This window comes from Protopterus annectens, chromosome 7.part0 (assembly GCF_019279795.1).
Source record: "Protopterus annectens isolate FY-2018-M chromosome 7.part0, PAN1.0, whole genome shotgun sequence".
NCBI classification, from domain to species: domain Eukaryota; kingdom Metazoa; phylum Chordata; order Ceratodontiformes; family Protopteridae; genus Protopterus; species Protopterus annectens.
In genome coordinates this window covers 1,066,300,562-1,066,315,495 of record NC_056739.1, presented here as the reverse complement: position 1 = coordinate 1,066,315,495, position 14,934 = coordinate 1,066,300,562, and the positions used below count along the sequence as shown (strand labels likewise).

Here is a 14,934-nt window from a genome sequence, read left to right as displayed (position 1 = left end):
GCAAGTATCAAAATTATAAGCAGGCATTCCCAAAATCCATCAGAGAAAAATTTTTTCTCCTCTAAACCAACATCTCGCTTTGTTTAGTGCCATCTTTTTTACTTCAGAATTTTACTGCAAAAATGTTTGCTGAAAAGCTCAGATTCTACAGGCTGATTAAAAGTGAAAACAGGTTATAAACAGAACCTATTGGTGATTTCACTAAAAGCTTTTGGATTACTGAAATACACATACAACAGATCCCAGCTGTTTCTCAGCTGTTGTTTGGCAAGCACATTAGTGGAAAACTAGGATGCATGCGTACAGATATTGGAAATAAAGACTATTCCATTATCAAGAGTGAATACCTTTGTGTCAGTTCTGACAGTCCTGTTTACTTACCCTTGACCTGCTCTGTAATAGCCAGGTGGGCAGCCACACAGATAACCACCATCAGTGTTGGAACAGCCGTGGGTACATGGGTTTTGAGATGAGGTGCACTCATTAACATCAGTACAAGCACCAGAAAATTGCTCATAGTTAAACCCTGTTGGGCAGCTACATCGGTAGCTTCCAAGTGTATTATGACAAGATGCTCCTCCACAGATATGAGTATTAAGGCATTCATTTTCATCTGTAGAAAAAAAGGTATAGCTGTGTTAAGCTACATTAGCCAAACTAATAACAATCAGGGATTTGCATATCAATGTGCACAAAAATGGTATTTAAAATTTTATTTACTATTTGTTTTTTAATGATGTCTGCTTCAATTACATGAAATAGTACAGAACAGATAACACTATAAAATATTCAAGGAATGCAAAAATATAAAAAAATATTTCACTTGCAAGGTAAAGGAAAAATACAGCTACTTGGGAAACAGAGCTCCAATGTCAAAGAAAATGTAGGGTTTATAAAAATTAAGGAAATAGAGTACTGTAAGAACCTACTGGCAATTCTTTGTCAGATATTTTTATCAAATCTGTCCATCCAGTGTTCTTTCACAGATGAGCAAGGCTTTACTTCACACTAATTACAGACATTCCAACTGTACTAGTCAGTTGACAAAACAACAGAAATACAGTGTTACAAACCTGATAATCATTGGTGGAACTATTTGTCAGCATACACATCCCATGTCTAGATGCGTCACATAATTCAAAAGTATGAGTAAGCATCCAGGATGAGCCAATAAAACCTATTAAACCACATCTGTGTTTTGATGTCATTAAGACAAGCATGATATTTAAATCATTTCCTTGTGTTATAGATTTGTAATGTAGCAAAACAACTACACAGGAATGATACATCTACATGCCATGACTGACTGGTATCAAAGTTGTCCATATAGTTCATCATCTGAAAAACATTTCTCTGTCTTTTCCTTACACAGTTCAAACACTTAATCAAAAGTGACTAAATTGTCAGTTTCCCTTTGTTTAGAAGACTGTCACAATGCATACAATTTTTCAACAAGACATGCTCATTTCTAAAGTAAAAAGATTCTGGGAAGGAAGAAAAAGCACAGTTGTGTAAGTAAATTTACCGTAACAGTAAATGTTCGAATGATCACTGCTGCAGCAGCCTAAGCTATATGAGTTATATCCTGCACAAGATATAACAGCTGGCAAATTCCAAAGCTTCAGGGCACCTTCCACATGACCAAATGGTTAACCAGCTAGAGCTGAGCTAACTAAAAGTCAAATTTGGTCTCCAAGTCCTTCAAAGATTTGGAGAGAGAGAGAGAGAAAGAGAGAGAGAGACACAGAGAGAGAGAGAGACACAGAGAGAGAGAGAGAGAGAGAGAGAGAGAGAGAGAGAGAGAGAGAGAGAGAGAGAGAGACAGAGACACAAAGAGAGAGAGACAGAGACAGAGAGAGAGAGAGAGAGAGAGAGAAAGAGAACTCCTGAAAGAACAATGTTAGGTAAATAAAAAAACATATTCACACCCTGGGAAAAAAGAAATAGAGAGAAAAGGGGGAGGTAGTGGTTACTGCAGCACTGATCATTCAAGCATCTACTGTTATGGCAAGTTAACTTACATAACTGTACAATGTCCATCATGATGATCACTGTTGCAGTAGCCTAAGCTATATGAGTAGATCACTACAGCTTGAAAGAACTGGGAAGGGGTAGAAGAAGGGTCCAAGTGCCCCTGGGGAATGGTCCCAGCAAATCCTGTCCTAGACCTAGAGAAGGAATGTAGTTTATACTGCTTTGCAAAAGTATGCACAGATGACCAATTTTCTGCTTCTAGAATACTTTTAGAATCCAACCCTTTCCAAAAAGTCAGATGAAACAAAGGCCCTAGTCGAATGTCCCTTGACCCTGCCTAGAATACTTTTGTTAAGGGGGAATAATAAAAGGTAATAGCCAGAGATAACCATTTGAAAACAGTCTGCTTTGACGTAAGGTATCATTTCTTCTTACCTTCCCAAGAAATTAACAACTCATCAGAAGTTCTGAAAGTTTTTTGTTCTGTCAGAATACCCCCCAAGTTGTCTGTGGGCATCCCAGGTATGAAGTATCCTTTCTCCCTCATTTTTAGGCTTTGGAAAGAAGACAGGGAGATGTATACATTTGTTTAAAGTAACCTGAGATATCACTTTGGAAATAAAAGAAGGATTAAGTCTCAAAGAAACTCTGTCATTGTGGAAAATGACATAAGGATGACCCGCTATAAGATCTTACAAGTCAGATACTTTTCTTGCAGAGGTCAGAGCAATGAGTAAGACTGATTTCCACATTAAAAGCCTAATGAGCTAGATTAAAGGGAACAACATTTAGCTTTTCTAACACAAAATTAAGATCCCAGGCAGCAGCCACCATCTTCTGGGAGGCTTCTTATGCAGAACCTCTTTCAAAAACATTTTGACATGAGAATGCATTAAAAGAGGGGGATCAGTGGGCATACACACTGAAATGGACAACAAATGAGCCTTGACAGAAATGTAAGGCAGGCCACAGGACAGTAACTCACAAATACAGTAAAACTAGAGAAGCACTAGCCCCGAATGAGTGCTGGCTCTTTGGATGGCACCAACAAGAAAATCTTTTTCATTTGCTAATATATTATTTCCTAGCAGCAGGTTTTCTTGCCTCCTTTAATACCTGCTTCACCTCCTCAGAAAATATCTGCTTGAGAGTTATTAAGACTCTATCATCCAGGCAGTTAGTTGAAGTTGTTTTGAGTTGGAATGGATCAAACACTCCTTGTCCTGTGTAAGAAGGTTCAGTCCTGGTAATTGCCCTTGGCCATTTCCCAAAGAAGAAAAGTGCAGTTGTGTAAGTAAACACCATGACAGTAGACATCTTAATAGTCACTGCTGCAGTAGTCTTAGCTATATGGGTTATACCCTGCCAAGAACATAACAGCTGTCCAGGTTCCAAAGCTTCAGGGCACTTTCCAAGTGCTCAAACTGTTAGGCAGCTCAAGCTGAACTGCCTAAAAACACATGTGTGTGCCGTTCAGAGCTTTCATGCCAACTAAGAGAGGGAGCCTGGCAAAATAACATATTCAAAAAACTAAGAGGGATTTAGACAGGGAGCAACTGGTGCAGCAATGATCACTCAAACATCCCTGTTATGGTAAGTTTACTTACACTACTGTACTATGTTCATCATATTGATTACAACTGCAATAGTGTTAGCTATATGGGTAGAATACCCTACCTTACAACATTTGGGAGGTGGAAGAGGAAGTGTACAGGAGCCCCTGGAGAATGGTTCTAGCAAAGTTTGATCTAGCCCAGGAGATGGAATGAAGCTTGTAGTCCTTTGTAAAAGTGTGTACCCAGGACCAAGTTGCAACTTCCAGAATCCTTCTAGAAACCAAACCTTTCCAAAACTCCATACATGAAGCCAGGGCCCTGGTATAGTGAGCCTTAATTTATCTATTTATTGACATTTGGTGACTGGGAAAGTCTGACTATGTCAGAAACCCATTTTCAGCAGAGGACTCTCCCAAAGCTCCACAACAGTAATTTACAGATAAAAGCAGTAAATCAATAATCAGAAATAATATATCACCACAAACTTCAAGAACATAACATAATTTTAGAAGCAACATCAGGTAGTAAAGAAAGTACATAATCATTTTTAATTAGATAATTTTCACAGTGTATAACTTTCTTAGCATACAGTAGTCAATTTGAGATAGACACACAGAACATTTAGTTTGTTGCCTATGGTGACTCCCAATAGTTTTGCAACTGTAACAATTTCAATCTCTGTTTTGTTATGGAGTAGATTTTGAATTGTGATGTGTTAGTTTTGGGAGATAAAAGTAAGAGTTTGGTTTTGTTTGGGTAAGCAGTAATTGTGCACTGTTTAACCATGATTCTACAGAGGTAAATGCACTCTGTGTTTTATTCAGTAGGTCAGGGATGTTGTTAGAGGAGGAGATGATAGTAGAATGTTTGGCATACTGGATTACTGTGCTAAGATGGCAGGCAGTGTGTAGGCTATTAATGAATATATTAAAGATGAGGGGTCCTAGGATGGACCCCTGTTGTACTCCTGTAGCATGAGACAACCATTTGGAAATAGTCTGTTTAGACATAAGTTGTCCCTTCTTACCATCACAGGAAATGAACAACTGATCCAAGGATATGAAAGATTTTGTTCTGTCAAGATAGTGCCTCAGTTGTCTGTAGATATCAAAGTATCCTTTCTCCCTCAATTTTTGGGATCAAGAAAGAAAACAGGGAGATAGCTTGGCTTAAAGTAAACTCATATACGACTTTAGATATAAAAGAAGGATTAGTTCTCAAAGAGACCCTATCTCTGGTGAAAATGAGATAGGGTTGCCTCATCATAAGAGCTTAAAACTCAGATACTCTTCTTGCAGAGGTCAGTGCAAATAGTAAAACAGTTTCAATGTTAAGAACCTTTTCAGTCAGATATGCTGGTTCAAACTGAGCAAGTGTTAGCTTCTCTAACAACAAAAAAAAATAATAATAAGATCCCAAGGAAGGAACCAATAATTTTCTTGCTGAAAATCCCCTTTCAAAAAGATTTTCACATCAGAATGCATTGAAAGAGGGGGGTCCATGGGCATACATGCTAAAATGGATGAGAAATGAAGTTTGATGGAGGAGTAAGAAAAGCCACAGAATAGAAACTCGCACAACAGTCCTGAATCTGTGCCGGTTATGTTGTTGGCACCAGCTAGAAAACCTTTTCCATTTCCTAATATAAGATTTTCTAGTAGTAGGTTTTCTTGTCTTCATTAGTACCTGCTGCATGCCCTCAGTAAACAAGTGCCTAAAAAGAATTAAGACCCTATTATCTAGGAAGTCATCTGAAGCTGATTGGGGTTGGGGCGTATCAAAAAAAAAACATTTTCTTATGTGAGTGGACCCATTCTGTGAGGAAGCTTGTGGTAATTGCCCCTCACCACTTTCAGAAAAAGGTAGAACCACTGTTGCCTGGGCCAGAAAGGAGTCACTACAATGATCTTGGGAGAGTCTTTCTGAATCATCAGAAGTACCCTGGATATCAGTGGAGAAGGTGGAAAAACATACAGGAACATTCCTGCCCAAGAAAAGGAAAAGGCATCTGCCCTACAAGCCTTCTAGTAAGGAGTCTTGGAGCATAATTCTGCCAGTTGATTTTCAGGGAGAAGGCAAAGACATCTACTTGAGGAACTCCCCACAGATGGATCAAATCTTGGAAGACTAACTGATCCAGTTTCCATTCATTAGGGTCTGCCTTTGTCCTGCTCAGCTTGTCTTCCACACAAATTTGGTCTGACTGGATGTAGGATGCCTGTAGAATGAGATTACACTGTAAGGCTATACCCTAAACTAATATGGCTAGTCTGCAAAGGGGTAAGACCTGAATCCCAGTTGTTGTTGATGTATCAGGTTATCTGGCTTCAGTCATTTCGAAGTATTTCTTAACATTGATAAGGAGTGGTTTCACAGTGATTCAAAGTGTTCTTGTGCTACAGAGACTTATTTGCCAAAGTGCAGTTATTTCAAAGAGTTTGTTGTACGGCTGGGCATAATTACTAGTACTGGCATAAAGATCAGGCATATATTTATGTGTGTATGTTCGTATATAATTTCAAGCACCTTCACTACTGTGTGTTGATATAGCAGAGGCACTTTGCAGACCAAGTCCACATGTGTTTGATCATAACAAAGCAGTGAATTGGAGAGTACTTGAGCAGAAATACCATATTTTCATACAAGCAGCTTTTTCTGACAAAGATGCACATATGAGGGCATTAATTTTGCTTAGCTTAGCTGGGTCAGAAGCCATTGAAAGAGAGCGTTCATTTGTGTATGCACCAGAAGTATATGCAGGAGAGGGGAAAAATCATCATACTGTGGGGACCCCAAGTGCTTAAAAAGTAAATTTAGTGAAATGTGCAACCCCCAGACAAATGTTACATAAGAGAGGCACTTATTTTATACCAGGTGAAACTTTTGCAGATTATATCACTGACTTGAGAAATAAGGCTAAAACATGCCGATTTGGTGACTTGAAGATGAGTTAAGAAAGGCCAGGCTTGTGTGTGGTGTTAATAATGCTGCAGTGAGAAAGATTTTGCTTTATGACAGTGATTTAATGTTAAACAAAGCCATAGAGTTTTGTCAAATCCGTGAGCTTACAAAAAGGCACACAAATATGCTTGCAAGGGATAAAAACATGGTTTCAGCAGCCTCTAGAGCAAACATAGACAGTATGTAACACATGGCAAGTAGAAACTGGCCTAAGCATATGGCAGCAGCTACCCCTGCAGGTCTGGCAGGGAGACCCCATAGTTTTTAGCAAGGCCCAAGACTAGCTCAGTAAAAAGGGCATGCTCAGTGCAGTATAACGGTGAGTCAAAACCCAAGTCATGTCTTATTGTTATCTGTCATAATTGTGATGCCATTCATGAGTCTACAAAACAGAAGTGCTTAGCATTTGGTCAGCAATGCCACAAGTGTAGAAAATAGAACCATTTTCAAAAATTTTGTAAATCAAGCAAGCCTCATTCAGTTATTAAGAAAGGTCACTCAAAAAAGCAGGTTGTTCATATAGAGAGCTGCAACTCTACGTTCTATGTAGATGGTGTATGGATGGTCAGTGAAAAAGCTTAATGCAGTAGACTTGTTGGCAAAGAATGAAGTATTTTGTACTGTCCTGATCAATGGAAAATCCATGAAGCACAAAGTAAACGCTGGTTCAAAGTGTAATGTAATGTCAGCAGAAACATTTCCTAATGTGAGGGTTGTGAGAAACTTAATTTGGGCAGTTGTGTGAAGCATGTTGCCTATGGAGGTGAAGAGATTCAAACCGAAGGGTCAGTAGTGCTTTCATGGTATTCACCTGGGAACAGTTACAGCTTGCAATTTTATGTAGTCAGAAGACCTGTGCAGTCATTATTAGGTTTCAGAGACAGTTTGAGAATGAAACTGCTTTCTTTTACCAAAGAAGTCCATCATATAAACACGTCCCAGTTTCAGTTTTACTGATGCTATTTTCTCAGAGTATGCTGATGCGTTCGATGACAAGCTAGGCAAACTTCCAGTTGTGTAATACATGAAAGTAGGCCCGAAGGTCAGGCCAGTGTTCAGATCAGCAAGAAGAATTCCAACAGCTATGCAGGACAAAGTCAAGGTCCAGTTAGACAAAATGGTGCAGCAAGGTGTGATTTGTCCATTCACAGAACCAACTGAGTGGATGTCTTCTATGGAAGCTGCTCATAAGAAAAATTCAGATGAAATCAGAATATGCATTGACCCAAGAGACTTGAACAAGGCATTAAAAAGACCTCAGCATCCTATGCGCACAGTCGAGGAAATTGCTGCATTTATGCCAAATGCCACTGTTTTTTTTGTCTTAGATGCAAAGAGTTAATTTTGGCAACTAACGCTTGATCGCAAATCTTCATTACTGACTACATTCAGTACCCTAATTGGTTAATACAGATTCCTCAGGATGCCTTTTGGAATAAATTCTGGCAATGAAGCCTTTCAGCATGCAATGGAGCAATTTTTTTCAGGCTACCATGTGTAATAATAGTTGATGATTTATTAGTTGGAAGTAATGGTCAAGCAGAGCATGACAGAAACCTCAGGAACGCTCAGGACTGAGTGTGTGAAGTGAAATTAAAGCTCAATCCTCTGAAATGCAAATTCAGACCACCAGAAGCTATTTATGTAGGTCATTTATTTACCAGTACGCCAAGCAAGCAGCCACTCTTGAGATGCCAGTTCCAGCCAATGTCCAAGCCCTACAGCGTTTTCTTGGTATGGTTAACTACTTGGGCAAATTTATCCCTGACCTTAGTGAGCTATCAGCACCTTTAAGAGAGTTGACACACAAAAATGTTGCATGGTCATGGTTAGAACAACATCAAAGAGCATTTGATAACCTCAAACATCAATTTGCTAACCCTCCCACAGTAAGATACTATGATGTCCACAAATCAGTAGTTCTTTCCTGTGATGCTTCAAAGTTCAGTCTTGGTGCAGTTGCCTATGCATCTAGAACTCTCATTGCCTGTTGCCTATGCATCTAGAACTCTCACCCAAACTGAGACGCAGTATGCTCAAACTGAGAAGGAACATTTGGCAATTGTGTTTGTATGTTCAAAGTTCCATGATTATATTTATGGCCGAGCTATCCAGATAGAAACTGAAAATCAACCTCTAGTCATTATTGTAAAGAAGCCTATGCATTTTGTCACAGCAAGACTACAAAGAAGGGTAAACATCTTTATCTGGCTGATACCTTATCCAGATCGCACAGAAATACCAAGGAACTGCTTGATGCAGAGAAGTTTGACTTTGATGTCAAGGAAGTGCATAATTTTTCTACCACGAGACTTGATGAGCTGAGAGATTATAAAAAGACTGATCCAATTTTGGAAAAGCTCAACCAGTTCATCAATGTAGGATGGCAGTCAAAGCAATCCTGTGTACTGCCAGAAGTACAACCTTACTTTCCATACAGAGATGAGATGCTGATGGAAGATGGTATCATTTTCAAAGCTCCAAAGTTTATTGTTCCTACTTCTTTACAACGTGAATACATTCAAATTTTGCATCGTCGCCACCCAGGTTCCGATTCTACCAAAAGAAGGGTGAGAGGACTAGTATTTTGGCCTTCTCTAGCAAAAGCCATTGATAAAGTGCTTTCTTCTTGTTCAGTGTGCAAAAGTACTAAGCCACATTTGCAAAAACAGCCACTTCAGCTAAGCCTCATTCCTGAACTACCTTGGTCAACAGTAGCAACTGACATATTTGAGTGGAACAATCAGCATTACTTAGTTTTGGTAGACTCTTATTCGAACTGGTTTGAGATCGATTTGCTACCAAACCTAATACACAGTGCTGTTATTACTAAGATGAAATGTCATTTCTCAGTCCATGTTAGTCCACACAAAGTTATTTCTGACAATGGTTCTAAGTTTGCCAGTCAATTGTTTCAGAGATTTGCTAAAGAGTGGGATTTTATCTATGTTATTAGCAGTCCTGAATATCCACAGTCAAACGGCCTTGATGAACATGCAGTACAAACTGCAAAGCAATTATTACAGAGGTCAAAGCATGACAATACTGATATCTTCTTGAATTTACTTAATCTCAGAAATATACCCCGTAACTTCTATCTAGGCAAACCAGAACAACCTTGCCTGTCAGTTCTAGTTTGTTGGTGCCTAATCCTAAAAACAAAAGAGCAATCAAAACCCAACTTTTTAAGAAGCGTTCCTCTCAGAAGTCCAGCTATGATAAAATGAGCAGATTTGCTTGTCCATTAAAAGAAGGAGAGACAATGAGGATGCAAACAACGAAAAGCTTTGATCGAATTGCACAAATGAGAGGTATATGTGCCAAGCTGAAATCCTATTTAGTGAATCTGAGGGTACAGAGTACAGGAGAAACCACAGACATCTTCTTCCTGTATCAGAAATGACATCACAACATCGTACCTGTGATACAGACTCTAGATCTCAGAGCAACCCTGACAATGTTCCTACCGAAGAACATGTCTCAGTATTCATTCCCATTCCTGATAATGCCCCAGATGTCCCCAAAGTTGAATATTTCTTGAAGACAGTCCCCACTGCTAGATCCAACTCTTTTATGTTACACAATCAGGTTGTATTTCTAGACCTAGTGTAAAATACATAGCAACTTGGACATGATTGTTTTATATGTGTCTAATTTTGTATGATTGCATGTCGAAGAATTAGTTGGTATAACTGTATGTCAAAAGCTCATTTCTGCAAATTGCATGTCATTGAAGACTGTCATTTCATATATGGACTATTTCTCAAAGATGTAGATCACAGTGTGTGTATGTACCTTTAAGAAGCATTTCCAGATGTAGAATGTGCATATAAATAGTGCGCACATGCAGCAGCAGAGCCATTTTGAGAGAACAGCCAGAGTGTTAACATGTATGAGTGTGGTAGTCAGTCTGTTTATAAGTTAATTTAAGTTTAAGTTACAATGCCTCATTTCTGATGTGCTTGTGTGTAATAAAGCTACGTGAACTGAACCCATGAATGTTCGTCTGTTTTATCCCAACCAGATGAGCGGCAGGGTCCTACCTTCTTTTTGGAACCCCTTGAATTATTTCTTAAATGTCTGTTTACCAGCATTTTTCTGATCCTGTTTATTTTATTTATTGCCAAAATTAGACAAGGGATAAGAGAATCTCTTGAAAAATTTAGAAAAAATAGGGCTGAAAAATCTGAGGAATTCCCTTTATCAGGTTATCCTTCTCATCACATGTTTGATAACCTCTGCAAAAACTAAATATCCATCCCTAGGAGAATTTAAACTCTCATTTTTCACATCTTCTGGGAGATCATGAAAAGTACAGTTGTGTACACTTACCATAAATGTAGATGTTCGAGTGTATTCACAGAGACTTAGTATTTCTACGTCGGTTGCTGTCGCTCCAGGACTGACGTCAGTTCATCAAGGGTATAAAAACAGGCATTTTTTTCTTGCCCCAAATGCCAGGAGCCCCCAAATAGGGAGCTAAGTTATGGTGGGGAAAAATACCACCAGTAAAAAGTAAATACTAATACCAATACCCCTGTAAGGGGTGAATAATATACACAGAGAGGAGAGAGACAGAAAGAGAGAGAGAGAGACAAGGGGGTTGGAGGGAGGGAAACCAGGACTGCAACAGTGAATACACTCGAACATCTACATTTATGGTAAGTGTACACAACTGTACTATATTCTTCGTTTCTGTGTTGCAGTCATCACGCTTGGGTTGATTCCCAAAGCTGAAGAAGGGGTGGAGGCAGTCAAGAAGAGTTAGGGCTGGCTAGTATGCCCTGCAGGACTGTTGTTGCAAAACCTGCCCTGGATTTGGAAAAGATTGGCAGGTGGTAATGCTTGGCAAAGGTGTGTACAGAACTCCAGGTAGCAGCTTCCAGGATGTCCCTGGTAGGGACTTCCCTGCGGAATGCTGTAGAGGTAGATGTTGCCCTAGTGGAATGTGTTCTGACCCCCTGAGGGGTTGATTTCCCAAATGGATACAGTGTGCTATCCATTTGGAAATTGTTTGTTTAGAAATGGCCTTGCCCTCTGCCCCTGGTGCAAAGCTGACCAGTAACTGGTCAGATTTCCTGAAGGGCTTAGTCCTATCAAGATAGAATCTGAGCTGTCTGTGCACATCCAAGAAGTGCAGGATCCTTTCCCCTTTATTTTGAGGATTAGGGAAGAAGGTTGGCAAATGGATAGATTGGTTTAGAGCCACACTGGACACCACTTTAGGCATAAGGGAAGGGTTAGTCCTGAGGGCAACCCTGTCAACATGGAAAATAATGAAGGGTTCCACAGTCATAAGTGCTTGCAGCTCAGACACTCTTCTAGCTGAAGTGATGGTCAGAAGCAAGGCTGTTTTCCAAGAGAGGAATTTTAACTCTGCTGATGCTGTAGGCTCACAGGGGGGTAACGTGAGCTTTTCCAGTACAAAATTAAGGTCCCAAGCAGGGGTGGGTACTCTCCTTGGTGGCCTTAAGTTGTTTGTCCCTCTCAGGAACTGTTTGATAAGCGGGTGAGAGAAGAGAGGTGGCTCAGGGTTGTAATGAGCCGAGATGGCAGAGGCATGGATCTTAACTCATTAACACCGAGTACCTTCTCATGGCGCCTCTGTGCTTAGCACCGAGTGCGCCATGAGAAGATAGCAATTCCATTCTGTTAACCCCGAGTGCCTTCTCCCAGCGCAGTTAATTTTGTAGTCAGATAGTAACTCCACAGTTGAAAATTAAGATGAAAAAGTAACTGAACTCTGTCAGTTACCTTGTCAGCTTAATTTTCAGTATACAATTACGTGGTGGTTATATTTGACTTCTCGGAGAAAATCAGCTTGCAAGTCACTCTGTACTTTCTTCTCATAGCAAGCCGATTTTCTATGCAAGCCGTTACGTCCAATCACAGTACACTTAACTCCTCCCACCCCTTGACCTAAAACCCTTTGTTCTGTCCCAATAAATAAGGGTTACAGCAGTAAAAGTTCCCTTTCTTTATCTATGCTATGGTAAAAATTACTGCTGGATCCCTCTAGTTATCCTGCTGATAACTGAACGAACCAGGGGAGTATTGCTGCAGTTACGGGAAGAAAGACCTGCACCGTAGATCTGAGTACATTTTCAAAACAAACTGCAAGTCTCTTCTACAGACCATTTAATCTCTGATCTGTAAGGTAAGATAAGGTAACATATTGCCCTGCTACAGCATACATGGTTTTCTTGCTTTATGAGGACTGATTTTTTTATGTGAACGGACTTCTACAGAAGTTTTACTTGCTGCGGTGCTGTCTCTTTAAAATGTTCATTGCTGGGTAAATTAGATTAATTTAATGCTATGATTAATATGCGATTTCTTGTAAGGGTGACAGCGGGTGCTTGTACTTTGGCGCTGCACAGGCCTTATTATTGTTTTTGAATGTGGAGTGGTTGCTAAGCAGTTGCATTGCAGTTTGTATGCAAGTATAATAATAATATTAATATTCTCACTCAACCCCAGTTTTAACCGTTTTGTCCCAAGTTAACATTTTGTAACTTTTCAGCATGTGGAGGTTCTTCCTGAGCAACTTAAGTTTTTGAAATCCTGTATATTCTGCTGCGCTCAGACTATGCAGAACACTCAGTGTGCGTGCGCTGTTTTTGGATAATAACTTATTTTCAGGAAGTTGTTTTTGGAAAGGCTAACTGTTGTTGGTAGGAAGAGTTCGTAAGCCAGGGCTTATTGTGTATTGGTACCCGCACTTAGTACCATGGCTCCTGATCAGGTGTTGCATTTTGGGTTTCTTATTTTGTTGATAGTTTTTGGGAAGGTGTTGGCAGATGATGACCTCAAACTGGATTCTAAAACAGCGTCCGATGAGAGAAACGGTAATGATGTTCCGTCGTAGATGTGTATAGTTGATATTTGAACACATGCTGTGACGATCCAATTTGTCTTTTCTAAGGTGTATTGTAACTGATGTTGATGAGTCTATTATCCGTTTCTCTGCGTATGTACATAGCCATAAATTCTTCGCCATATGTTAAGATTCTACTTCATAGGACTTACAAACGAGTTATTTGCAGCTTCGATGGTTGTCAGTTTTTAGTTTGTCAGGGGGTTATTTAATTATTTCCAGTGGGCTTATTCATCCGTTGGCTAGCACCATGAAACTCCTATCACAGAGTACAGTCTCCCAATACTACACAGAACTTGGCGGTAACCGCTTGGAAGTGGTGAAGGTATTCTGTTTTGTGTTGTAGTAAAGTGATCTATGTTCCTTTGGAGACTGTCTCCATCTTACAGTTTTGATAAATAGCTGTAGACTGCACTTGTTGGACCTTGCATAACTGTAGTACTAAGATTCCCAACCCCACGGTTTGGTGGTAAGAGAGGCTAGCTTAAACCCGAGCAATTATAAACAAAGTGTAAGAGACCTCCTCCTTGTTTGGCGTATTTGCCTGTATTCGCTAATTGAAACTGTAATATTTCATCGCAATTCAGCACGTGTGTTTGGCGGTGTCTTTTTGAATTTTGCCAGTGTATCGCTTTGCAAATCCTGCCTTATGAAGTCTTGTGTGCAGATAGATCGTGTTGTGGCTGATATCTGTAACTGCAGTATGTGTGTTATTTCTTTTTGTTTGGCTTCATGCTGGCGTCTTCATTGTTACATCAGAAGCGAACAGCTTTCTGAGTTTTGTTCTATTTACTTAGATTGTGATTTACTTGATTGTGACGTTAACTTTATGTTACAGGATCAGAAACACTTGGTGAGGAGGGACATTTGAAATGTTTGTGCTGCATACTGTCATTGTTTTCAGCTCAGTATTATGGTGGGTTTCTTCTACTGCACACCTGCGTTTTGGGAATGGGCACTATCCCATAAGCAGTTTTGGCCTTTTGTACAAAATTGTAGTCTTTTCAGTGTCGCTACAGACAGGAAACCGCTTAGTGAATAATGTGTGCAAGAGGCTGATGGTTTGAAAACAGCTCAAAGGCAAACATAAAATGCCAATGGCCAGATGCATTTTCTTTCAATGTGAGTTTGTGCCGTTCCAGAGAATGTAAGTTTCAAAAGCATAGAAGTTGTAATGCCAAGTCTGTTCTCATTGTGAGACTGTATTACTTTGTTTAGCAAATGTCTGTTAGTGTTTGTGCTACAAAATTTGAAGTAAAAGTATCTGTAATCATTGTAGAGGTAAAGCAGAAAGTATGCACACTGAGAGTTTCTGTTTATGGCAGTGGGGAGAAATGGAGAACTAGCCAAGTAATCAGACTATGGAATGGCTTGGTGTGGGGGGGACTAGATTTATGCTCTCCTTTTTTTGGCATTGAGTTATGTGATGACAGCAAAGAAATGATTGGAAGGCCATACTCTGTTATAGTAGGACATTACTAGCCCTGGTTTGCATTACTTCTGTAGTCAGCAGATGTTAGATCTGGCCCAACATATTGAAAATACATTTTACCAAGTCTGACATAG

At 39.7% G+C, this 14,934-nt stretch overlaps 1 protein-coding gene across 3 annotated transcripts in view; it reads right to left on the bottom strand.

Annotated features, from left to right (window-relative positions):
- Positions 1-14,934, bottom strand: part of FBN1 (fibrillin 1) — a 4,097,759-nt gene that overhangs the window by 100,301 nt on the left and 3,982,524 nt on the right. For all 3 annotated transcript variants that reach the window (XM_044077620.1, XM_044077621.1, XM_044077622.1), the window contains exon 64: positions 382-613. In XM_044077620.1, the coding sequence (XP_043933555.1) occupies positions 382-613 (232 nt within the window). The remainder of the gene's footprint in view (positions 1-381; positions 614-14,934) is intronic.